Source organism: Centropristis striata, chromosome 17 (assembly GCF_030273125.1).
Source record: "Centropristis striata isolate RG_2023a ecotype Rhode Island chromosome 17, C.striata_1.0, whole genome shotgun sequence".
In the NCBI taxonomy this organism is placed as follows: domain Eukaryota; kingdom Metazoa; phylum Chordata; class Actinopteri; order Perciformes; family Serranidae; genus Centropristis; species Centropristis striata.
The window spans coordinates 33007152-33033344 of NC_081533.1; the positions used below are offsets into that span (position 1 = coordinate 33007152).

Below are 26193 nucleotides of genomic sequence, written 5' to 3' on the forward strand. Positions count from 1 at the left end.
TGAACCTGATCTGTGAGAGGTAAAGAACACCATTGCACTAAATATTGATTGAGATGGTTAGTAATGGAGTTATTAATTAAATATAAACGATGTTTATTGGGCTTTTTTAGTCTCTGACACTTTTGGATAATTAAACATGCCCTGCGTCAAATTGACCCACAAACATTATTGCTGTTCCTGAGAAAGGAACACAACAGGAGGGTTAAGAGACGCAGGTGAGGGACACGAGGAGACACATTGAAAAGTCTCTGCTGTTGGATGCAGAGCCGGCCCAAGGCATAAGCGAACTAAGCGACTGCTTAGGGCCCCGTGGCCACTAGGGGGCCCCCGAGAGCAATTCAAAAATATATTTATTATTCCTCTCAGATTCCCCATAAGGCATGTCACTATACCTATAGACAGTTAGTCAATTTGGAAAAAGTCAAGCGGAGCTGGTTGACTTAGTCAAGAAGTAAAGATGTTATATGATATATATAGATATATAGATATTCATTCGTGATTTTATTTGTTGTTGCTCTTTATTGTTGTTCTTGCACTACAATTTATTTATGCACATTGCTGTTGCAGTTTTTTTGAAGCCAAAAATAATAAACCAGATGACACTTTTACTTAAATATATATAATGTAGGTTTTTTTTTTATAATGTTTTACCATTTGGAACGATGTGTAAATCAACCGTAGCTCGCTCTTCTAGTTGAATGTGCTACATTTTGAGATTAAAAACCATATTATGTGACGCCCTGGACATCATTCATTCATTAGTACTATTTATGTAATTAACTGGGCCACCCCCATAAATGTGTGAAGACATATCAGGCTGACAAATGATAATGTAAACAACACTGCTAGAGACACAATGAGTTCATAGTAGGTGTGTGAATGATCAACAACCAATATTATTGGCAGAAATAGAGGGCCCCAAAATCGAATTCTGCTTAGGGCCCCATGGAGGCTTGGACCGGCTCTGGTTGGATGTGAATGCCCTCCTTGATCAGATATCTTAGTGAACATCACAGTTTATTTATACCTGATGTATCTGTCCGTTCATTTGGAAAGTTGTAGTAAGTTTGTGCCAACAGAGACACAGGAAGTTAGAAATAAAACCCATAAAAAGGTTTGTGGTCGGTGCTCCGTCCTCGTGATCGGAAGACTCTTCCAGATGTTCTGACAGTTCAGTTCAACATGAAGAAGTCCCACTGGGAAGTTTGTTCTGGTTGTCCAAGCTAGCAGTTTAGAAGACTTAATAACCCCTTTCATAGTGCCGGGACATTTACGGCTCTGTAACGTCTCGCCTCCACTATAGTCCGGCGGCTTAGGACCAGATTTAAGAATAAAGGGGACACGCCAGACAAAAGCACCAAATTTCTTCCACATGCTCTCTATCACCATAGGTTTACATTTTTGGTAGGAGCCACTTCATCAAGATTGTGGATCGGAGATGGCACCCATATAAAGTCTATGAGAACCAATATATCTTCCAATCCACTTAAAAGGTCAATCTTGGTGTCAAAATATGCATTTTCTGGGTAAAGGAATCATTTAAAGCTATTGAGAATATCACTAGAGATCTGACATGAGATTAAAGCATTCCCTTGATTTTTTTTTGAGCAGTGTACATTGCAGCTAATCCGCACTCTCCTGTGAACATAGATTCATTTTCAGCTCAGTATTATTGAAAACCTACCAGTCTGGGTGAAAATGAACATATCTATTTGATCAAATAATTATCTAGTGATATTCTCAACAGCTTTAAATGATTCCTTGACCCAGAAAATGTATATTTTGACACCAAGATTGACCTTCTAATTGGCTTGGAAGATATAGAGTTTCTCATAGACTTTATATGGCTGCCATCTCCGATCCACAATCTTGATGAAGTGGCTCCTACCAAAAATTGAAACCTATGGTGATAGAGAGTATGTGGAAAAAAAAATGTGGTGCTTTTGTCAGACGTGTCTCCTTTATTTGTCTAAGCCGCCTGACTACTATGAAAGCACCCAAAAATGGTGGGTTTGTTGGAAGCGGGACCACTATGAACAGGACGTCCCGGCAAGCCTGGGAATTTGACGTCGCACACGACGTCTCTCACACACACCTCCCACTTGGTCCGACAGTCATCGAATCACTGTTCACAGCGTCCGCCTCTTATTGTAAACAAACCAGCATGCTAACTGTACATGTGGTGTCAGCCGCCGATCGTAAACAAACTGTTGGTGTCCGGTGCTTGTTGTAAACAAACGGAGGTCGCTAACTGAACACATACTGCTGCAGCACATACACACTGTGCTGCTACAGAGCTAACTGTTAGCCTATTAGCACTGTGCTAATGATGCTGTTGATCACTATTGTCTCCTCCCAACTCGTTCTGCGACGCCAGACTGCACTATAAAAGGGTACAAATATCACATCTTTGCAGGATCAATATGAACACCCTAAGGCGGAAAGCCGGCACAGATCTTTCCGGCAATATAGCGGGATATTCGCGTGACAACACTATGAAAGGGGCTAATGAAAGCCACAGAAAAAGATACTTAGTCGTAGTGATGATTCTGGCATGACCTCAAGGCTACACATTGTGTGACAGTAGAAGTATTTGTGAGCCCTGAATTTGGAACAAAAAATATCCAAGATTATAACAACACAGCTGGAAGAGCCTAAAAGAGGCCGAATTAGACAGAAAAAACTATAACTGCCCAAAATTTTGCATTGAAATGAATGGGACAGCGGGAAAAAAATGAGCGAAAAAGAACAATAATTGGAGATTTTTAAACGTCTACTTCTCCGGCATAATTTCACCTAGAGACTCCATTTAAACTTTAAACAGTAGACACAAGTCTTGTGTATCGGTGTATTGATCCACGTTTTGATAGGTCATATAGTTTTTGTGAAGAAAATTTAAAACGGAGCAGAGTGAACCCGTCGGTGGATTTTCAGGGTGCTGCTGTGAGAAAATGTTTGCCCACATTCGTCACACCAGTACGGTTTCTCTCCAGTGTGAGTTCGTTGGTGGACTTTCAGGTGATTACCCTGAGAAAAAGTTTTCCCACACTGGTCACAACTGTACGGTTTCTCTCCCGTGTGAACACGTTGGTGGACTTTAAGGTGACTACTCTGAGAAAATGTTTTCCCGCATTGGTCGCACCAGTACAGGTTCTCTCCCGTGTGAATCCGCTGATGCGCTTTAAAGTTACTGCCATGAGAGAATGTTTTCCCACACTGGGCACACCAGTACGGTTTCTCTCCCGTGTGCACACGTTGATGGTTTTCCAGGCTACTCTGATTGGTGAATGCTGCCTCACATTGGTCACAGATGTATGGTTTCTCTCCAGTGTGAATTCGCTGATGTGTATGTAGTTGGTGTGCCTGAGTGAAAGCTTTCCCACACTGAACACAGCTGTACGGTTTCTCTCCCGTGTGAATCCGCTGGTGGATTTTCAGGGTTCCTGACGTCATAAAGCTTTTCCCACACTGGTCACACCTGTGTGGCTTCTCTCCAGTGTGAATTCTCTGATGAGTTTTCAAGTATTTCAGCGATGTGAAGGATTTGTCACAGAGCTCACAGCTGTGACATTTGTGGCCCTCTCTTCTTCTCCACTTCTACAGAAAAAAACACAAACATACAGAAAGAGAGTGAGATGTCATGGTGGAGCAAGTTATCTGAAGCTATAAGTTAGATCTCCTGGTAGAATCCATTAAACCTAGCAACATTGGTCATAGTATGAACTAGACAGCCACATCTACATTTTTTATTACTATTTTTACTATTCAGAATGAGCAGAGCGAGCACACTAACTAGAATATTTTTAAAAAAGGTTCTACCTTTACTTTAGTTATTTACTGGAGTATTTTTGTCACGACCCGATTTATTTTGCTTGCAGTTGAATTGATTTACAGAAGTCTCTGGGGTTTAAAATATTGTTATCTTTGGTTTATAAACTTGTGAATCAGAAAATGAAAATGTTTAAAATGTGGAAGACCACATTTCTACATAACACCTACCCCCTTTTTGATTTTTGTTGTTGTTGTAAAGACTGTCGAAATGTAGCGCTAACAAAAAAATATGTATTTTTTTTATATACCATTTCTTATTAAATAAAACCATTTTTCCTGTACATACGGAGGTAATATCGTCATCCATTAATGAAATGAAAATGCAAAATTATCATATCCTATCAATTCCTAAAACTTTCATTATATGAGAGCCCGACCAATATGAGATTTATGAGACCGGTGATGATACTGATTTTAGAGGGAACATTCATTGTTAAGTGATATAAACATTTTTTGAGCTGGAATGAAAATAAATCTTTTTTATGTGGAGTTTGCACTGGTTTTTACCCAGAGAGCTACATTCTCAAACATAAAACTTTGTATAAAGTATAAAAAATGTTAAATATTATTGAATAAAAAATGCATTATATTGTCAGCCAAGTCCATAAATGAGTAACTGAGAAAATAAATATATATATGAATAAAAATGCATAGCTGGAGCCATTTCTACAGGTGCATCAGCCCCAACCAAGTATTGAGTCACATACTTTTCAGAGGAAATAATTTCCATATTAAACATACTTTTTAAAATTGGTCTTTTGCCATATTACATTTTTTTAGACACTGAATTTTAGGTCTTCATTAAATGTAAGCCATAATTATTATAATTAGAAGAAATAAATAAATGAAGACATGACATGTTTCATTCTGTGTGTAATGGATCTATATGTGTTATTTCCATTTTCAAAAAAACATTGAATTACTGACATAAATAAACTTTTCTATGATATTCTAATAATAATAATAATAATATTGTAATGCACTTTACATTACAGGAAATCTCAAAGTGCTACAGGTTAAAAGCATAACATTCTAATTATAAAAAGGATAAAAAAATAAAAAAATAAAAAAATAAATTATTGAGATGCACCTGTAGATTACGACAAGCAACATTTTCTGTATTATATAAATATTGTGTAAAAAAAATATATATATAACAGCACAGACAGCCGATAATATCTGTCCCGCTCTAATAAATATATAGTTAATTTATTTGTAAAAACGACAAATCGCGTTTCCGGTCCCGTTAGCGACGTTATCTTATCACCCAGTGTAGCAGCAACGTTAGCTCGCTTATGTTTTGGTTCAACAGCAGCTGGACAGAGAGAGAGCTTAGCTTAGCTTAGCTTAGCTTAGCTTAGCTTAGCTTAGCTTAGCTCAGAGGCTAACCCCGCTATGTAAACACACGGAGCCTCGGTAGCTCTGACCTGAGCACCGGGAGTCTCAGAGGACGAGCCGGCCGCTGCTGGTCCAAAGAGGAGCACCGGGTCCTGGTTCTCCTCCTCCGTCCCGCTCCTGTCCTGGTCTCTGAAATCCAGCAGGTCGCTCCGCTTCTCCTCCTCCATCACTACAGTCTTTCAGTGATCTGCGGGAATCTCGCGTTGTCACAACATCTCGCGATATCTCAGAGTCTCGCCTGAGAGCAGGCTGGTGTGCAAAGAAATGAAATTAAACTTCTAGTTAATTAATAATTAATAACCATCACATTCATGGAGTGCACTAAAAAAAAGTTACTGCTCGGATAGGAATTTGTATTTATTTATTCTAGCCTCTATTATTAATTATTTTATTTTACTATAATTTCCTTTTTAACTCTAACTCCGCTTTAGATGTTTTATTTTATTTTATTGTTGTTTTTTTTAATTTATTGCTATATTTGTGTATGGTTTTATTGTATTTTAATAACTGTACAGCACTTTGATTAACTGAGGTTGTTTTTAAATGTGCTCTATAAACTATAAACTAGACTTGACTTATTTTAATTATTTATACAATCACATTATTTCTTATTTTATAATCAACAACTAATATATATATTATTAAAAATTGATTTAATTGTACCATGTGTCAAGTGTGCCATTATAATTATATGGAAATAAAAAATAATAGAAAAAAATTTGCATTTTTATTTATTATTAATGTAGACTTGAAGTGACTTACAGACTTTAATTTTTTTTTTTAAATATTAAAAAATCTCAGAGAATTTTATCATTCATTTCTTTTTACCTTTACCATCAACGCTGCTGATTAAGCGGTAAACTTAATCTGCAAAATTCTGAGAAAATACCATCATCATAAAACTCAATAGTTGTTAGTTCCTCCCCTGCACACATCCATTAAACTTCATGTCTTCATGTCTTCAACCATAATATTTAATTTAATTAATAATTGTGCAAACAAATGAGTTTAAAGTTATTTATTGTCATATGAACAACAATTACAGAGAGCAGTTGTTGGCAATGGAAATCTTAGATCTCAGGCTCCCTCCAACTTTAATAAAACATGTAAAACAGAAACTTAAAGTTTAACAAAGACAAACGATTGAAAAGTATATTTACCCTCCGAAAAGTAGTGGAGCAGAAAGTGGCACATTGGAAATACTAACTATTATAATAACTATTTCTTATGTAAAGATATAGTAGAGTAAAAAAACCCAAACACGTTTAAAGCAATATTAGAACCTGTCAGCTTCAGAGGCAACAGCCAATATTTCTGGGTTTTCAGTTGCCGTGTTTCAATTAAAGTTGAATCGAATTTTTAGGTGAAATATTGAAATTAAGAAACATTAAGAAAATGTGAACTAGTGAGTTTCCATCAGCTGGTTTAGAACAAATAAACAAAGCTGCAGTAATGTACTTTGGTCAGCAGGTGGCATTGTAACGTGTTGCTGGAGGCTAATCCGTCAGTAAACAGGAGAAGAAGAAGAGAGAAAACAGTACCTATATTTCCAAACCACAAAAACCACCTCAAGCAAGCGTAAAAACTTTTATGTACATTTCCGAAATTTTTATCGGACTTTGTGGTTTCCATCAAGCTTTTCTAAAGGTACCTGATCACTGATATTCTCCTCAATTCACCATGATTACTCATGTTTTTCAACTGCAGTGATGCTTTGTGTCTCAAGACCCATTTTTATTCCTTGGCTTTTTAACACTGCGTGAGTTTTGTGGTCCTCTGTGTCTTTTATTTATTTTACTACTTTTAACTACGTCTTTTATTTTATTTTACTATGTTTATCTGTTTGATTGTATTGTTTTATTTATGGCATCATTTTAGATTTATAGACTTATTATTTATTGCTGATTGGTATATGGAATTGTTTGTTTTATTGTTGATTTTATGTACAGTACTTTGGAGACGTTTGTGTTGTTTAAATGTGCGAAACAAATAAAGGGGATTGGATTGGATTGGATTGTGTGTTTTAGGTCCCGAAGATATTTTGTCCGACTTTTCTTTATATCAACAGAAATCATATGAACGCAGACACATTTTTAAAAGTCTAATAATAATGAGATGATATCGTTAGGATCGGGTGATGTCTACTGAATAGGTTTATCAATATGTCAACAATGTTGTTTGCACGAGTCGTCTAATCTGATCAAATGTTACAGAAACAAAACCCACGACAGCAGCTACATACAAAAAATATATAATGACTACGTCTGTAAAAGTTCAAACTAGGACAAAGAAATTATCTTTTACTTTTGATTAGTTCAAACTTGATTTTGGAGAAAAGCTGTAGTGTCTGCGAAATCAATCTGAAATCTGAAATCTATCAACGACAAATCGAAATCAATCAACGATAAATCGAATTACTACGGTACTTTTTAAGCATCAGAAACCAAACGCTTTAAATAACAAATTCTTGTTACATTTTTCCATATTAACAGTGAGTTTTTTAAGTTTTAAGTAAGAAAAAAGACACTTCAGGGCTTCAGTCCGCCTGATGCCGACTCTTCTCCCTGGTGGCTCTTCATGTGTGTCTTCAGACAGTGGCTCTGCGTGAAGGCTTTGCCACAGACGGTGCACTGGTACGGTCTCTCCCCGCTGTGGGTCCTCATGTGGATCGTCAGGTGTTCGTTGCGAGCGAAAGGTTTCCCGCAAACCCCGCAGATGAAGAGTTTGATGCCCAGGTGTGTCCTCAGGTGAGCACTGAGAGTGTACCTGCAGGTAAACGTGTGACCGCACTCTGAGCACTCGTACGGTTTCTCCCCGTTGTGCATCATCATGTGTCTCTTCAGGGCTCCTCGGGAAGACAACCCCTTGCCGCACTCGCTACATATGATCTTCTCCTCGCTGTGTATCCTCAGGTGAACCTTTAACTGGCCACCTGTGTGAAACGCTTTGCAGCAAACATGGCAGAGGTGAGTCTTAAGTCGGTCCGTGTGGATTTTCTCATGTTGTCTCAGATTTCCGGGAGCTATAAATCGCTTTCCGCAAACCTGACAGCTGTAGCGTTTCTCCCCACTGTGATACAACTTGTGTTTGGATAAAGAACGAAAGTCACCGTAAGATTTCCCACACACGTCGCAGCGGTAGGGTTTCTCTCCGGTGTGGGTCCTGTTGTGAATCCTCAGCTGATGTTTGAAAATAAAAGTCTTGCTACAGACGTCACACTTGTGTGGTTTTTCCTCCACGTGTTCCCACTGGTGGATCTGCAGGCTGTATTTGAAAGAATACGCTTTGTGGCAGATGTCACATTTGTAGGGTTTCTCTCCCGTGTGCAGAGCAGCGTGCCGGTTTCGACTGACAGCCGTAACGAAAGACTTCCCGCAGACGTCGCAGCTGTGTGTTTTCTGGTGAGAGTGAAGATGGTTTCTCAGCTCCTCTGCAGACTCCAAACGTTCTCCACACGCTCCACAGATGTTCTCCGGATCGTCCACGTGGCTCCAGGAGTGTTTGATCAGCATGCTGGTGGATCCGTGCAGAGCCCGGCACACTTTACAGGACAGAGGAGCGCTGCCGTCGTCCGACGAGGTCCTTCTCTTTGTTTTAACTGCTCGCCGCCTCCTCGTCGTCTTCTCAGCTCCCCTCTGCCTCAGCAGCTCGTCTTTCTTGTCTGGGTTCCAGTCGTCATCATCGTCATCTCCGCGGTCCGCTTCGCTCTCAGCTGCAGATTGTTCTTCTGTTTCTGTTTGTTGTTGTCGCCTCAAGTTGCTCCACAGATCATCTGCTTCGTCGCTCTCCACTTTTATTACATGACTGCAGAGGCAGAAAAAACAAGCAGTTCCATTATTTTACCCTCCTGTTATGTTGTGGGTCAAATTTCAGACCCATTTCCAAGTTTGAAAATCCCCCCAAAAATAGTTAAAAGTATTCTTTCATTAAAAAAAATAAAAAACAAACTTAGTAATTCATGCAAGCTTGCAAGTTTGATTTAGTGAGCTAATTTTACTCCATTTTATCATTCTTTCTGCATGTTTTATAAACCAACTCTCCTGTTGGTTTTGGGATTTTTAATAAATCGTGGGGAATCCATGGACTTGGAGAACTCCAGGACTGGGAGTTTTGAACCTTGACTGCTTTTAATGGTTTAGTATCTTAGGTTGGATTATTAACACGTATATTCCTTTCACTTGCCTGTCTTCATCACTTCTTGAGTCCTCAGCGGCTTCCTCGTCTCTCTGTGGAGGAGGAAGTTGCTCCGTGTTCTTCTGAGATGTCTTCACTGGCTGGAAGAAAATCAACATCAACTTTTTAAAACATGAAGAAAATCGTCAGTTTTTTATTTGAGTAAAAAAAAGGTAAATCTGCCTTTACTCGGATGTACAGGGCGGATCGTCCTTTCCCCGTGGACCTGATGGACCTCTGGATCTCCTCTGGCGTCAGCGTACGGACGTTCAGCGGCGTCAACGTCCTGGAGGCGTCGGTGGTGAAGGCGTCGAACGGTCCGGTCAGCTGTGGGAAGGTGGACCTCATCAGGTCCAGGAAGTCGGCTTCCTTCAGGCCTCGGGGACAGCTCACCTCCAGCATCGGGGACTTCAACACTAATGCACAAAATCATCACAACATTTAAAAAAAAAAAACTTGTTTTCTGGTTATTTGTTCTGACAAAACTGCACAGTAGTGTTGATTACTTTCCATCCAAACCTTGGTGCAAATTTTCACCACAATTCCAGAAAAAAAATGATCTGAATGTACGTAAGTTCATCATCTGCATATAAAGTGACTTAATAAAGTTTATTGTCCCTCACAGACAATAAAACCGTCTCAGATTAAAGGAGCTGCTGCATGAAATAAGAACACATTTACAAACACAATCCTGAGATAAAACATTATTATAATTATTATTGAGTTTATTCTAGTAGAGCAGGTGAGAACAGTTGGACCAAACTCCATTCAAAAATCTGCTGATTTAATATATTTATTATAACCCAATAATATAGTTGTAATACAGAGAACAATCTGACGAGTACTTTTATTTTTGTTACTTTAAGTACATTTTGATGATTTTGTACTTTTACTTCAGGAAGTTTTGAATGCAGGACTTTGAGTAAACTTGAGTAAAGTACTTCAGTAAAGTGTATTTTCGTTGAAAATATTGAATTAGCAGATTTTTGAATGGAGATTGGTGCAATGTTCCCGGTCGGGATACTTCTTCCACCACTGACTAGAAATATTGTCACAATCAAAATCATCACAACATTTAAAAAAAAAAAAATGGTTTTCTGGTTATTTGTTCTGACAAAACTGCACAGTAGTGTTGATTACTTTCCATCCAAACCTTGGTGCAAATTTTCACCACATTTCCAGAAAAAAATGAATAAATATCTAAATATAAGTTCATCATCTGCATATAAAGTGACTTAATAAAGTTTATTGTCCCTCACAGACAATAAAACCGTCTCAGATTAAAGGAGCTGCTGCATGAAATAAGAACACATTTACAAACACAATCCTGAGATAAAACATTATTTTTATATAATGTATAATTTTATTTAAATTATATTATTATTTTATTTTAATTTTAAATTCACTTTATTTCTTTTAAATCACCTTTTCTGAGTTTATCGGTGTGACAGTCCTGCAGCAGACAGACTCGGAGGCTCAGAGGAGCCCAGGTCCTGCGTTTCCTCCTCACAGTCCGACGTCTGCAAGGAGAGAAACCAACTGAGGTAAAAATCAAACTAAATATATTTAACAAGTTCAAATCTAATTTGCATATCTAAACTAGGGCCGGGACTTGATTAAAAAAAAAAAATCTAATTAATTAGAGGCTTTGTAATTAATTAATCGCATTTTAATCGCATATAAATATCTGACCTGAGAACAGTGAGAAGTCATTTTTTTCACATGGATTTTTAGTATACCATTGAATAATGACTGAATACATAAGCTTAAGAAACAAAAATATTGTTTATTTTTGTTCAAGTCCAACAGACCAGTGCAATTTTTGCCATTAAGTGGAGCAATAGCATATTTATAAATATAGTACATTTCATAAATCCAGGTAGCCTATAGGTAGGTAGACCTTTTTGTGTCTTTTTTTTTGTCATTTTGTGTCTTTTTTTTGTCATTTTGTGTCTTTTTCCGTCATTTGTGTTGTGTCTTTTAGTTATTTTGTGCCTTTTTAGCAATTTTGTGTCTTTTTTTTTCATTTTGTGTCTTTTTTTGTTCAGTTTGTCTTTTTTTTGTCATTTTGTGTCTTTTTTTTGTCATTTTGTGTCTTTTTTTGGTCATTTAGTGTCTTTTTTTTGTCATTTTGTGTCTTTTTCCGTTATTTGTGTTGTGTCCTTTTTAGTTATTTTGTGCCCTTTTTGTGTCTTTTTAGCAATTTTGTGTCTTTTTTTGTCTTTTTTTTTGTTATTTTGTGTCTTTTTTTGGTCATTTCCATCCGTTGGTTTTTAGTAACTAAATGTCCCATCATCCACGGGGCCAACCAAAGGTCTCATCAGCTTCTTCCTTCATGTTCACTGTGGTTTGTTGTTGTCTCAACTCATCAACGCTAGTTGGTGCTCCAGTATAATTGGTCCTCCTGAAACTCATCCTGTGAGAAACGTTCCGCGGTGCAAAAATAAGTGCGATTAAAATGCAAAGTCAATTTTTTTATCGCGTTAATTTTTGTGTAATTAATTAATCTTAATTAACCTGTTAAAGTCCCGGCCCTAGTAAATAACAAACTGGGGAAGTTTCATGGTGAAATCTATAAGTTAAGTGTTAATATCTGGTGATATTTTAACCTTTTTGGATTCTGCCGATCCGGATCCCACAGCTCCAGACTGGCGCTCTGCTCCGGCTCCTCAGTGGACTCTTCATCCTCACCAGAGACTTCCCAGCTCACACTGTCCTCCACATCTGGGCAAAACACTAAAGAGGACCTCTAAAACATCAAACTTTATAAACTCTTAATATGTTTTATGTGTAAAGCTGTGAATTTAAAGCGGTCATCAGAGTAAAAGTTGTGGACATACTAGTGTGCTGCTCCTCCTGCTGGTGGAGATCAGCTCCTGCAGCCTCGTCCTCACCTCCAGCTTCTTCTGCATCACAGATCAAAGTTACAACAGTACTGAGTGACACGTTTTACTGAAGTAAAATCAGAAGAAAAACTGTGTAGAAAGAAGGCTGCACCATTCTGGAAAAAATGTGAATCACGTTTTTTTTTTGCTTAGAATTGAGATCACGATTCTGTGGCACAATTTTTTTCACAAAATGTTTATTACACTGATAAACTTTGACAAAAAAGGGCATATATATACGACTATGCCCTTTTTTGTGATATATATATATATATATATATATATCATTAATGACGTAGAGTGTATGGCCCTGAACACAGCACTTCAGAACTGGCTTAACTCTATGGAGTCTTTGACTATTTTGTCCATTTTTGAATCCTTTTCATGTCTTTTCGTGTCTTTTCGTCTTTTCTTTTTTTGTCATTTTGTGTCTTTTTTTGGTCCTTTTTGGTCATTTTGTGTCTGTTGTTGTGTCTTTTTTTTTTGTCATTTTGTTGCTTTTTTTGTCATTTTGTCTCTTTTTTTGTCATTTTGTTGCTTTTTTTTCATTTTGTCTCTTTTTTTTCTGGTCATTTTTGGTCATTTTGTGTCTGTTGTGTCTTTTTTTTGTCATTTTGTTGCTTGTTTTGTCATTTTGTCTCTTTTTTGTCATTTTGTGTCTTCTGTGTCTTTTTTGGTCTTGTTGTGTTTTTTTTCTGGTCATTTTGTGTCTTTTTTTTGTTATTTTTTGTCATTTTGTGTCTGTTGTGTCTTTTTTGTCATTTTGTGTCTTCTGTGTCTTTTTTGGTCGTTTTTGTGTTTTTTTTCTAGTCATTTTGTGTCTTTTTTGGTCATTTTTGACGTCATGAAGAAGTCGTGCTACGGCGTTTTCCTGGACTCCAGAGGGTTAAAGATTCTTGGCCCCTGCTGTGGCCCCTGTGTCAAATTAATAATAAAATGATGAATTTATAACGATGAACGATGGAACAATTCTGACCTATTTTTTGTTCAAACAATATCTCATTGTGCACAAAAGGAACCCAGAATGTGTCCATTGTATAATAGTTAAATTGTGCAATGAAAAGCTTGTGTATATAAAAGAAGATCATTCTCACTGCACTGCACTTTCAAAATAAAGAAAAAATAATTGTGCACAAAAATGAGAAATGTCAGAGTCGTGCAAAAATAACTATTGTTGGTAAGTCTCATTGTTTCAATCAGTGTATTTGTATCTTCCAAATATACTTAAATTAGATTTTTAAATGAGCTAAAAATAAAGGTTTTGAATGCCTAAATATAATCTCTGCCGTTTTTTTATGTGCCCCCCTGATTAAACACTGGCCCCTGCTTAGCCCCCCACAGTAAAACTGGTCTAGAACCACCACTGCTTGAGTACTTGAGCAGTCTTTTCACTGCTTTGAAATGAAAATATTTACTCTTACTTGAGTAATTATTTTTATGAGTACTTTTACTTTTACTTGAGTAATTATAATCTTAAGTACCAGTACTTTTACTTGAGTACATTTTTTGGCTAATCTGCCCACCTCTGCTAGTTGAAGATATTAAACTAGCAGATGTTTGAATAGATTGTATTATTGCATTGTATAATAGTTTAATTGTGCAATGAAAAGCTTGTGTATATAAAAGAAGATCATTCTCACTGTACTGCACTTTCAAAATAAAGAAAAAGTAATTGTGCACAAAAATGAGAAATGTCATTGTCGTACAAAAATAATTATTGTTGGTAAGTCTCATTGTTTCAATCAATGTAGTTTTTCCAAATATACTTAAATGAGACTTTTGGCTAAAATAAAGGTTTTGAATGCTTAAATATCATTTTTGACGTTTTTTAATGTGCCCCCCTGATTAAACACTGGCCCCTGCTTAGCCCCCCACAATAGAACTGGTCTAGAACCGCCACTGCTTGAGTACTTGAGTAGTCTTTTCACTGCATACTTTTTTACTCTTACTTGAGTAATTATCTTTATGAGTACTTTTACTTTTACTTGAGTAATTACAATCTTAAGTAACAGTACTTTTACTTGAGTACATTTTTTGGCTACTCTGCCCACCTCTGCTAGTTGAAGATCTTAAACTAGCAGATGTTTGAATAGATTGTATTATTGCATTGTATAATAGTTTAATTGTGCAATGAAAAGCTTGTGTATATAAAAGAAGATCATTCTCACTGTACTGCACTTTCAAAATTATAAAAAAAAAGTAATTGTGCACAAAAATGAGAAATGTCATAGTCGTGCAAAAATAATTATTGTTGGTAAGTCAGTGTATTTGTATCTTCCAAATATACTTAAATGAGATTTTTAAATTAGCTAAAAATAAAGGTTTTGAATGCTTAAATATCATTTTTGACGTTTTTTAATGTGCCCCCCTGATTAAACACTGGTCCCTGCTTAGCCCCCCACAGTAAAACTGGTCTAGAACCGCCACTGCTTGAGTACTTGAGTAGTCTTTTCACTGCATACTTTTTTACTCTTACTTGAGTAGTTATTTTTATGAGTACTTTTACTTGAGTAATTATAATCTTAAGTAACAGTACTTTTACTTGAGTACATTTTTTGGCTACTCTGCCCACCTCTGCTGGTTGAAGATCTTATATTATCAGGTTTTTTAACAGGTTCAGGTGCTCCGCTGTCACCTGCTCTGCAGAGAGTGACCCGCGGCTGCAGGACCAGCTCCAGCAGCTTCCTCTGCCGGTCCACCTCCAGCCTCAGACCCGCAGCCTCCTCCTCGTAGCCGGACACGGTCCTGTCCACGACCGCGAAGATCTCCTGCGCGGCCGTGGACAGCCTCTCCGCGACCACCGCTCTCAGGATCTCAGACTTGGACATGTTGTAGTCCAGCGGGGGGACGAACAACACGTTAGTCGCCATTTTCTGCGGAGAAAGTCTCGAGTTAATGTTGTCCGACTGGAAAAAAAGAATCAAAATCAAAGGTTCCGCTTGTGGTGAGCGGGCTGATCAAAGTGGATTAATATAATAAAGTGGTTTAATATGATAATTCTCGCGAATTTAAGTGAGAGATGCGTTACATCAAAGTCATCCCCACTCAGTAACCATGGTAACTTACACCACTGGACTAGCCTGCTCCGGGGCTAACAGGCTAACTGTCGAGCTTACTTTAGCTGTGTGTTAAATAATTCCCGACGGGCGGAAACAAAATCCCAAAAGACAGTTCCGCCACGTTTCTTTTCGTGGGCGCGTCAATTTTGTCATGTCCGTGCGGAAAGTTTAGACTTTTCTTTTATGTTACAGTCTGGTTTAGAGCTTTTTTTCTCGAGGCATGAATTTATATACACTACTGGTCAAAAGTTTTAGAACACACCAACTTTTCCAGAATTGAATTGAAAATGATGCAGTTTAATGTCTCAGTGTACTCTGAAATTAATGCACATTTGCAACATTTAAAATTCTTTATTGAGCATGATAGTGTTTTGAAAGTAAAAAAAAAGATTCAAAATCACATTTTATGTTGGACTAAAGGACTAAAAAAAGACAGAAAATGACCAAAAAAAGACACAAAATGACAAAAAAAGACACAAAATGACACAAAATGACTAAAAAAAGACACAAAATGACCAAAAAAGACACAAAATGACAAAAAAAGACACAAAATGACAAAAAAGACACCAAAAGACACAAAATGACTAAAAAAAGACACAAAATGACCAAAAAAAGACACAAAATGACCAAAAAAAGACACAAAATGACTTACAAAGACATGAAAAGAATTCAAAAATGGACAAAATAGCCCAAGACTCCTTAGAGTTAAGTTGTTAACCCATTTCTTGTTCCCTGAAAAAGGCCTACTTGTATAATTCTGAAATGTACATTATTTTTCAGTTTTGGTTAAGCTTACCTTTTTTTATTTACCTCTGGCAGTTCACCACTTACCTTTGTACCCTTTCAAGCTGTTCATTTGACTTGAACTGCTTGAATTTCAATAAAAAACTGGAAAAATTGGGGTGTTCTAAAACTTTTGATCGGTAGTGTACCTTTTTCAGTCAATCTGTTGTTTAATTCATGCAACTTTTGTTTTGGAGTGAACGCTTTATTTAAAAGCTAAACATTTATAATTTAAGAAAAGAATGCTAAAGTTTTTTAGTAGTCCTTATTCATTCATTTTGTTCTAGCTGTTAAGACAAAAAAACACATTAAATCCAGTCTAAACCAGGACCTTCTGTTGTGGTTAAATGTATACTTACATCATTCTCTAGTTACTTTATCTCCAATATAATTATTCCATTTTCAGCTTTTTGTCTCCATATGGAGTTTTTTGGTTTTCAGTTCCCATAAACGTATGAGGCTTGCAGATCGCGCCGACATCCTGTAAAAGAAAACATGTGGCCTTAGCTGATTATGTATTTGTCAATTATTATTTAATTTCACAGTTTCATTATTCCCTGCTGGAGTAGCTGTGTCCTGCAGCAAGGTGCATGGCTACACACAATCTGAAGAATGAAGATTTAGCCCAAACATTATTACATTTTCACTTGTCCAAGTAGTTTTTTGGCTGTTCAGATTTCTCCTGTTGAGATGTAACAGAATAATTAATATAGAACAGGGTTACTTCGCCCAGTTAGGCCAATTTACAGTAAATTCATTTTAGTTGTGAGTTCTCCCACGTGAGCCTACACCTAGCTGTGAACATACAGCTGTTATTATCCAACCTACAGATAATATAACCATTCTTATTGATCTAGTGATCTAATTGATAATTTATCAACAACTACAAATAACACAATAAGTAGGTTTTAATTACTCATGCATTTTATCAGTCTGCAATGTTTCACCATGCCATCTCGCTGGCTCTGTTTGTTTATTGTTTATTGTTTATTGGATCCCCATTAGTTGTCACCATGGTGACAACTATTCTTCCCGGGGTCTCTAAAAAGCAAGACACATAACAGTAACATTCACGTGGATCATGCATACACAGTACAAGTATATACATACATAGTACAAGTACCTACACATACATACTCACACATATACACAGACACATTCAGAGATCAGTTCATTAAGAGCTGTACTCTCTCTGTACAAGTTTAAACACAAACAAAAAATACAAAATAAGGCATTCTGCAGCTTTACAGATATCAGTCAACTGAATTTAACCTAATTTATTTACTCAAAACAGCTTTTTTCAATTCCCTTCTAAATCCTGATTTCTTACACTTAAGAATGAAGCAGTACGGAAGTCCATTCCAGTATACAATAGCTCTGTACAATACAGTTCTTTTCAGTGCATTTGTCCTAGGTCTAGGTAGTCTGAAACGACAGCTTAATGTTAATGGTAGTAGTATTGTATGTTATTGTCACCGTCACTTTATATTCTTCATAAAGCTCCAACAGCATCGTTTGATCGGCCGCCGATGAAAAATCTGTGCTGTTTTTCACCTCTTTTTGTGACCATCACTTGATATTCTTAATAAAGCTCGTTCAGCGCTGATTATCACCACTTTTCACATCATCTTATGGCTGTTCCACGATCGATTAATACGAGCTGCTTATATACTTTGCTCTTGCGCACAATGCCGGCTTGTATGGCCCATAGATATCTATGGTAGAGCCTGGGTTGAGTTAGCGTTGACTAGACCAGATATTCTCAACCTTGGGGTCGGGACCCCAATTGGGGTCGCGAGATGATTTCTGGGGGTCGCCAAATCATTTTGGAAGTCAGCTCTGTCTCCACTGTGTTAAAGTGTTCATGAGTTAATGTGTTTTAGTCTTTTTGGTCATTTTGTGTCTTTTTTTAGTCATTTTGTATCTTTTTTTTTAGTCATTTTGTGTCTTTTCTGGTCAATTTGTGTCTTTTTTGGTCATTTTGTTTCTTTTTTTTGGTCAATTTGTGTCTTTTTTTGACATTTTGTGTCTTTTTTTTGTCATTTTGTGTCTTTTTTGTCATTTTGTGGTCATTTTGTGTCTTTTCTGGTCATTTTGTGTCTTTTTTGCTCATTTTTGTCTTTTTTGATCATTTTGTGGTCAATTTGTGTCTTTTTTGCTCATTTTGTTTCCTTTTTTTGGTCATTTTGTTTCTTTTTTGGGTGATCTGAACTGTGCGTGTGAGATTCTGTTCAGTGAGCGGGGGTCACGGACAACATGCATGTTAAATTGGGGGTCGCGACTCAAAAAGGTTGAGAACTACTGGACTAGACACTCTGAGCTGTTAGTAGAACGGCTTTAGCCTCAACTGAAAGTTGGTGTTAATTCTAACCAGGCTTTGTCAATGAAGCCGCAGTTTGTTTAGCCACGTTGATGGAACAGCCCTCTGGTGTCCTTCTGCCACCCTGTGGATGAGTTAGCTTTAAAAACAACACACATTTATTATATAAATATATACATTTTATTGAATGTATATATTATTATAGATTAAAATGAACTTAAGGGCTGTTATGAATAAAAAAGAGGATGAAAAAGAATATATTTTTTAAAATGTATTAATAAAATAATAATATAATATAACCAGCATATTTATACCAATGTATAATATGATAATAATAATAATAATAATAATAATAATAATAAAAAGATAATAATTATAATAACAAAAACAGCAACAACAATAATGAAAATAATAATACTAGTGCTATTATTATACGATATAAATCAACTTAATTATGAGAATTATGAGAATAACAAGAACATCAACAACAACAACAATAATAATAATAATAATAATTATTATTATTATTATTATTATAAATGCCATAATCATCATAATATAGTAATATTAATATTAATTGAAGTAGAATAACAGAGTGAAAAAAAAAAGACATAGATAAATTAAAAAATAATTTTAAAAAGGGGGGCAATGTATTATGTAAATCTATATCTTAGGATGGAGCCAGAGTTTTTTTAGAAACAAGCATTTTATGGCAGCGATCAGTTGTACTGGAAGCAACGAGCAGAGGTGTCATGATGTAAGCTTCATGTTAATTGGGTTCATGATATACTTCTTCTAAGTGGTTATCTAAAACATCACATACTTTTTGATAAGCTGGTCTAAAGCACACTCATGATAATAAAAAAAGTATGGTAAACAGGAGAAAGCTTTCAGATTTCATAATTGTCATATTCTGAAGAAGTATAAACTGCTGAGCTGGGAGAAAAATAACATAACACAGAATGAAAAGCCAGGTAAAAATGTCTTTATTTCAGAGGTTTGATCCTGGATTACTGTAAAAATGTTTAAAAATTATACATTTGAAAAAAAATTCATGTTGAATCCCAACCTGAAAAATAATTAAGAACATTTTTTTAATGAAGTAAAGTTATCATATCATTACATTTCACCACTATTTACAGGCTGTGTGGATTTTATTGTTATTTATTATCCTGCTGGTGTCAGATAATTAATGATAATGACCATGTTGATGCTGAGAATGACAGAAACAACAGCTCAATGTTTACAATAATATTTGGAGTTTATCAGAATCTAATAAGAATAAAAGTTTGTTCAGTCAGAGTTTGAACTCTGGAGTGTTTTTGTGTCTCTGTTAATCCATGGCCTCTTCCTCCTACATACAGTTCCTGCTGGTCAGTCTTTCGTTTCAGAGAGAAGCTCAGAATATAACAACACAGCACAGGGAGAATGGTGAATGCGTTGATGTGCTGCCAGGGTCCCTGCCTGAGTGAAAGTTTTCCCACAATGATCGCAGCTGTACGGCTTCTCTCCAGTGTGAATGCGTTGATGTTGTCTCAGGTTGTTTGCCAGAGTGAAAGTGCTCCCACATTGGTCGCAGCTGTACGGTCTCTCTCCAGTGTGAATGCGTTGATGTGCTGCCAGGGTCCCTGCTTGAGTGAAAGTTTTCCCACAATGATCGCAGCTGTACGGTCTCTCTCCAGTGTGAATGCGTTGATGTGCTGCCAGGGTCCCTGCCTGAGTGAAAGTTTTCCCACAATGATCGCAGCTGTACGGCTTCTCTCCAGTGTGAATGCGTTGATGTTTTCTCAGGTTGTTTGCCTGAGTGAAAGTGCTCCCACATTGGTCGCAGCTGTACGGTCTCTCTCCAGTGTGAATGCGTTGATGTGCTGCCAGGGTCCCTGCTTGAGTGAAAGTTTTCCCACAATGATCGCAGCTGTACGGCTTCTCTCCAGTGTGAATGCGTTGATGTTGTCTCAGGTTGTTTGCCTGAGTGAAAGTGCTCCCACAATGATCACAGCTGTACGGCTTCTCTCCAGTGTGAATGCATTGATGTCGTCTCAGGCTCTCTGCCCGAGTGAAACTTTTCCAACATTGATCGCAGCTGTACGGCTTCTCTCCAGTGTGAATGCGTTGATGTGCTGCCAGGGTCCCTGCTTGAGTGAAAGTTTTCCCACAATGATCGCAGCTGTACGGTCTCTCTCCAGTGTGAATGCGTTGATGTCGTCTCAGCTTGCTTGTTGAGGTGAAATCGCTCCCACATTGATCGCAGCTGTACGGTTTCTCTCCAGTGTGAATGCGTTGATGTGCTGCCAGGGTCCCTGCTTGAGTGAAAGTTTTCCCACAATGATCGCAGCTGTACGGTCTCTCTCCAGTGTGAATGCGTTGATGTTGTCTCAGCTTGCTTGTTGAGGTGAAAGCGCTCCCACATTGGTCGCAGCTGTACGGCCTCTCTCCAGTGTGAATGCGTTGATGTGCTGCCAGGGTCCCTGCTTGAGTGAAAGTTTTCCCACAATGATCGCAGCTGTACGGTCTCTCTCCAGTGTGAATGCGTTGATGTCGTCTCAGCTTGCTTGTTGAGGTGAAATCGCTCCCACATTGATCGCAGCTGTACGGTTTCTCTCCAGTGTGAATGCGTTGATGTTGTCTCAGGGTGCCTGCCAGAGTGAAAGTGCTCCCACATTGGTCGCAGCTGTATGGTTTCTCTCCAGTGTGAATGCGTTGATGTTGTCTTAGCTTGCTTATTGTGGTGAAAGAGCTCCCACATTTATCGCAGCTGTACGGTTTCTCTCCAGTGTGAATGCGTTGATGTTGTCTCAGGTGATATGCTGTGGTGAAAGCATTCCCACATTCGTCACAGCTGTATGGTTTCTCTCCAGTGTGTGCTCTTATATGAACCTTTAAATATCCAGCTGATGTGAAGGATTTGTCACAGAGCTGACAGCGGTGATGTTTAAGTCCCTCTCTTTTTCCCTGTTTCTATAGCGACAGACAGACAAAGAAAGAGAGAGAGGGTCAGTGAGTTGCCATGGTGGAGCAATTTATCTAAAACCATCAATAATAATTAGAGCACGTCTGTACAACATAACCCTCGATGTTTAAGTGTGAACAGCTGGTTACAACAAAAAAATTAAAACATTTAATTCCAAGGTGGGAATAAAAAGAAACAGCCATGAAGTGTTTCATTCTGACTGTCAGGTGTTAATTTACCCAGAGACCACTCCAGTGTAAGAACACATCCTCCGTCCAAGTGCACGTGGGTAGGGTTTTGTGTGTTGTTACATCTCCTAAATATCAATCTTTGGATTTACTTTTCTCCCTCTCTCCCCTTGTTGCAATTTGTAATTCTGTTGTGGGCCTCCCATCTCCAGACTCTTCCCTTCTCACATGCAGTGTTGATTGCAAATCAACTTAGCTGTCTTTTGAAGCTCATTTTACGTGAGGTGATTCTTATCTCTGGAGGGACAGCATGGTGCCAAGGTTCCTACTCCCGCGTTTCTTTAGAGCGTTTTAATGGCCCTGAACTGATACAGCACCTAGTCTGTTTGCTCAGATGTCTGGGAGACACCAACCATCGCTGGGAACCATCACCTAAGTCGGATCCCTCCTCTGACCTTTTGATTTCTAGATGGGACCTGACAAACAATTTACAGGAAACAGATGTGTCTTTCAAATCAGACTAATCTGTTTTGTGACACAATTTTTGTTTTGTGAAATATGGGGGAATACATGTTGTTCCTTGTGTACATTTTAATCTTGTTAAAATCAGTATTCTGTATTGCTTCTGTACAATGTAATTTCTCTTCTCTTGATAACCTCTGGTATTATGTCATTTTGATATAATGTTTCCAAGTGGTATCAATTCATATAAATATGCAGCTCCCGTTCGCATAATATGTGTGTCACGGCCCAAGGCACGCCCGTCATGAGAAATATAAAAGTCAAAGTAGATGTTTGTTCTCTCTCTTGCTTTCTGCTTCTCTTCTTCTACGGTTTCTTCTTGCACAAATTTAGTTTTAAACATTTTCTTTTCTTTCTTTCTTTCTTTCTTTATATTCATTTATTTTTTCTACTACTTTTTCTTTCAAGTTAATGTTACTAGTTATATATATTTTTACTCATCAGTAATCCAGTATTTTTTTACAAGACTGCATTCAACTTTTTAAGAATTTTATTAGTGACAAGTTTTTTGATGCTAAGACGACAGTACTGTGAGCGCTATTTTTATGAAGCAGATTAAAGATTAAAGTTCATTCAGCAACTTTTATCTCAACCTGCAACCTGAAACCTGCAAAAGCCACTGAAACCTCCAGGACATCAGACTACAGCGAGTCAAGAGAGCAGCTGATTGTTTCCTCTCAGAGCCAGACCGGACCACGGACTGGACCAGAACCAAAAGCTGCACACTGCAAAAAAGCCAACTTGTATTTTTTGGCCTAAAACAGTGATTTAAGTTGGTAAAACTTGGAAATATAAATTATTGACATTTAGGTCAATAATGTAAGTTAGCACAACAAAGGAAGCCAGTTGTCTGCTCAAAAACAAGTTGGTGAGTTGTTGTTACTTATATCTTTAAGTTGGGGTTCACAACAAGGGACAATAGTTCTGATAACTCGTATTTCTTTGTTGTGAAATGCGGGAAAGTGGTGAAATTCGGTCATTAACGAAAGCTAGCGGCTAACTGATGCTAGCGGCTAACTGATGCTAGCGGCTAACTGATGCTTGCGGCTAACTGATGCTAGCGGCTAACTGATGCTAGCGGCTAACTGATGCTAGCGACGCTGCTTGTTACAGCTACAAGAGTAACCATTAGCGTATCAATGCTAACTCAAATTGTGTTCGCAACATTAGCTGACATTTCATAGCAGCGTTACAATCGTGCCAATTTAGCACATTACAGAAGTTAGCTGAAGTAAGGATTAAAAGTTATTACAATGTAAAATTATAAGTTAGTACAACTGACAGTTGAGTTGACAAAAATCTGAATTCAGAGTTGAGCAAACTCAAAAACAAAGCCAAAGTTTGTTGCCTTGGAATTTTCAGTTCAACCAACTTTTCTTTTTTTGCAGTGCACAGCGGGTCGCGAGGCGAATCTATCCCGAGACTTCATCGCTTCTTCATGTCTTCTCAAGTAGGGTCAAGCTGATTTCCTGGCTATTTGTGGTTAAAAGCTGGTGCTGAATAGTTTCCTGAAGTAAACTTTCATATGGTAACTTTAAAGTAATTAGAGGTCCAAATTAATTGTTTAGTCGACAGCGGTGAGGTTTCAATTGGTTTACCATGCCTATGTTTGATTTTAGATAACTTTGTAATCTGGGTAACAAACTCATGTTGCATTAATTTGATATTCTTTATTTCTTCACTTTTCTGTCCATACATATCTATGTTTAGCATAAATAAATGTATAATCTCTTATGTTGTTGTCCGTGAGATTCATTCAGACAGAGAAACAGTCACTGAATAGGTAAAGAATTCATTATTTTCAAATGAGACTGAAACAAAATGTAATTAATTTATCAATACCAGATTTTATTGGGTTTTGATCTGTACAGTTAGTTGAATAATCCGAATTTAACTAAGAAATGACTATACTTCTTATTAGGAATTACATAAATAATCTATTATTATAAATTGATTAATTAATTAATTGATAAATCATGAAAGAATTCCCCATATGTCCCTAGATTGTTCTGTTGGATTCATAATGTTGATCTCTGAAGTAAAGAGAACAAAAAATGACAAAAAACACAAATTCAAACTCAAGTTCATTAAAGTGATCTGACCTTCTTTGGAGGACTCATTCTTCTTCTTCTTCTTCTTTCAGACGGACGTCCTGAAGTCAGAAGTGTTTCGTGACACAGATGAGCTGTGAAGTCAACAAACAGAGACACGCGATGAGGATATAAATAAATATATGATTTAACCTGCAAGCCGCATTGAACGGGCCCTCACGTGTACGCACACGTTAAAAAGAGTTGGTCCCAAAATTGAACCTTGGGGAACACCACAATTAATTTTTAAAACTACTGGATGAACAGTCACCTATACTTACAAAAATGTTCCTGTCATTCAGGTAAGATTTGACCCAGTTAAAACAGTACCAGAGATGCCAAACAAATTATTTAATCTATTTAAAAGAATTGAATGATCAACTGTATCGAAGGCTGCAGTTAAATCAAGTAATTTGGCCAATTTCCCAATTGACATAATAAATAAACATAACCTGTGTTCACTGGGAACATGTGAAAAGTGCAACTGTACAGCAAGTAAACCCAAATTGAACAAAAAAATACATGTACCTTACAGACTGCTGCTTAAATTCAAATTTAACTTAACCCTTTGATGCACGACATGGGTCTAAAGTGACCCGATATGTATGAGTTTTTATGTCCTATATCTTTGCAATAAATTATTTTCATCATTCAGTATTCCAGGTTTTCCTCAATTAGTTTGTTTCTGATCATCATACATCCTAATTGTATGTTTTCCTTTATTCATTTTTTAATAAAATACCTTTTAGTGTCACTACTCTTCTAATGCACAACATGGGTCAAAAATGACCCATATCCATTTTTTAGCTAAGTAGCTTGCTAAGCTAACTACTAAGCTAACTTCTTGGCTAAGTATTTAGCTAAGTAGCTTGCTAAGCTAAATACTTAGCTAACTATTTAGCTAAGTAGCTTGCTAAGCTAAATACTTAGCTAACTTCTTGGCTAAGTATTTAGCTAAGTAGCTTGCTAAGCTAAATACTTAGCTAACTTCTTGGCTTAGTATTTAGCTAAGTAGCTAACTTCTTGGCTAAGTATTTAGCTAAGTAGCTTGCTAAGCTAACTACTTAGCTAACTTCTTGGCTAAGTATTTAGCTAAGTAGCTTGCTAAGCTAAATACTTAGCTAACTTCTTGGCTTAGTATTTAGCTAAGTAGCTTGCTAAGCTAAATACTTAGCTAACTTCTTGGCTAAGTAGTTAGCTTAGCAAGCTACTTAGCCAAGTAGTTAGCTATATAATAATAGAAAAAAGTTATTTTCATAAAGTATGAGAGGCAAAATGGAAATAATGATATGTTATCAAAAACAAGGAATTCCGAATATTCAATCATAAAACAACAACAGAAGCATTAAATAACATGGAGGGAATGAATGAGGGTCATTTAAACCCATGTTGTGCATCAAAGGGTTAAAACAGGAGCCCAATATATGACAACTCAATCTGCACTGTGCAGACAAAATCACAAAAAGTACAAAAAATATAAGCAGCATCAGTCCCTAATCAGAACATAAATAAATAGGTGGGCTCAGACGACACTGCACAATTCTATGAGCTACAAACAAGATGAACAGAGAGGTGATGTGCACCTCATTATTTAATCAGTTTATTATTTCGGTTATATAGTTCATTTTCAAGCCAATAACCGATAACATGCCGATAATATTGTGCATCCCTAGTGTATCAGAAATAAAAATATTGCAGGTGAGTCTATGTTTACAGCTGTGTACGAGCATAATGTTTGAATAAAATAATAGAAGAAGAAGAGAGGACAGAAGGAAGCAGCTGTTCTTCAACAGCAGGGACATAAAGTCTGTTCCAGAAATCCACACATGGCTCAGTGTTGTGTTTCTGTTCAGTCCAACAGTTACAAGCTCTATATCAGGGCTCTCAAACTCAAATTACCTGGGGGCCGCTGGAGGCAGTATCAAAATGACCAAAAAAAGACACAAAATGACAAAAAAAGACAAAATGACTGAAAAAACACTACATTACGTTAA

The 26193-nt window shown here is 37.1% G+C and overlaps 2 protein-coding genes and 1 pseudogene across 2 annotated transcripts; all 3 read right to left on the reverse strand.

Annotated features, from left to right (window-relative positions):
• Positions 1–1955: 1955 nt before the first annotated feature.
• On the reverse strand, positions 1956–5396 carry LOC131989292 (zinc finger protein 239-like). The gene is made up of 2 exons (XM_059354482.1): positions 5259–5396; positions 1956–3597 (listed from the first exon to the last, which is right to left on the reverse strand). Exons 1-2 carry the CDS (start codon positions 5394–5396, stop codon positions 2896–2898), a joined length of 840 nt encoding a protein of 279 aa, XP_059210465.1. The 3' UTR covers positions 1956–2895.
• Positions 5397–7479: 2083 nt separating this feature from the next.
• LOC131989069 (zinc finger protein ZFP2-like) lies at positions 7480–15394 on the reverse strand. The gene is made up of 7 exons (XM_059354239.1): positions 14860–15394; positions 12243–12308; positions 12012–12138; positions 10828–10922; positions 9592–9818; positions 9412–9503; positions 7480–9033 (listed from the first exon to the last, which is right to left on the reverse strand). Exons 1-7 carry the CDS (start codon positions 15155–15157, stop codon positions 7758–7760), a joined length of 2181 nt encoding a protein of 726 aa, XP_059210222.1. The 5' UTR covers positions 15158–15394; the 3' UTR covers positions 7480–7757.
• Positions 15395–19426: 4032 nt separating this feature from the next.
• LOC131989060 (zinc finger protein 208-like) overlaps positions 19427–26193 on the reverse strand; it is a 403618-nt pseudogene continuing 396851 nt past the window's right edge.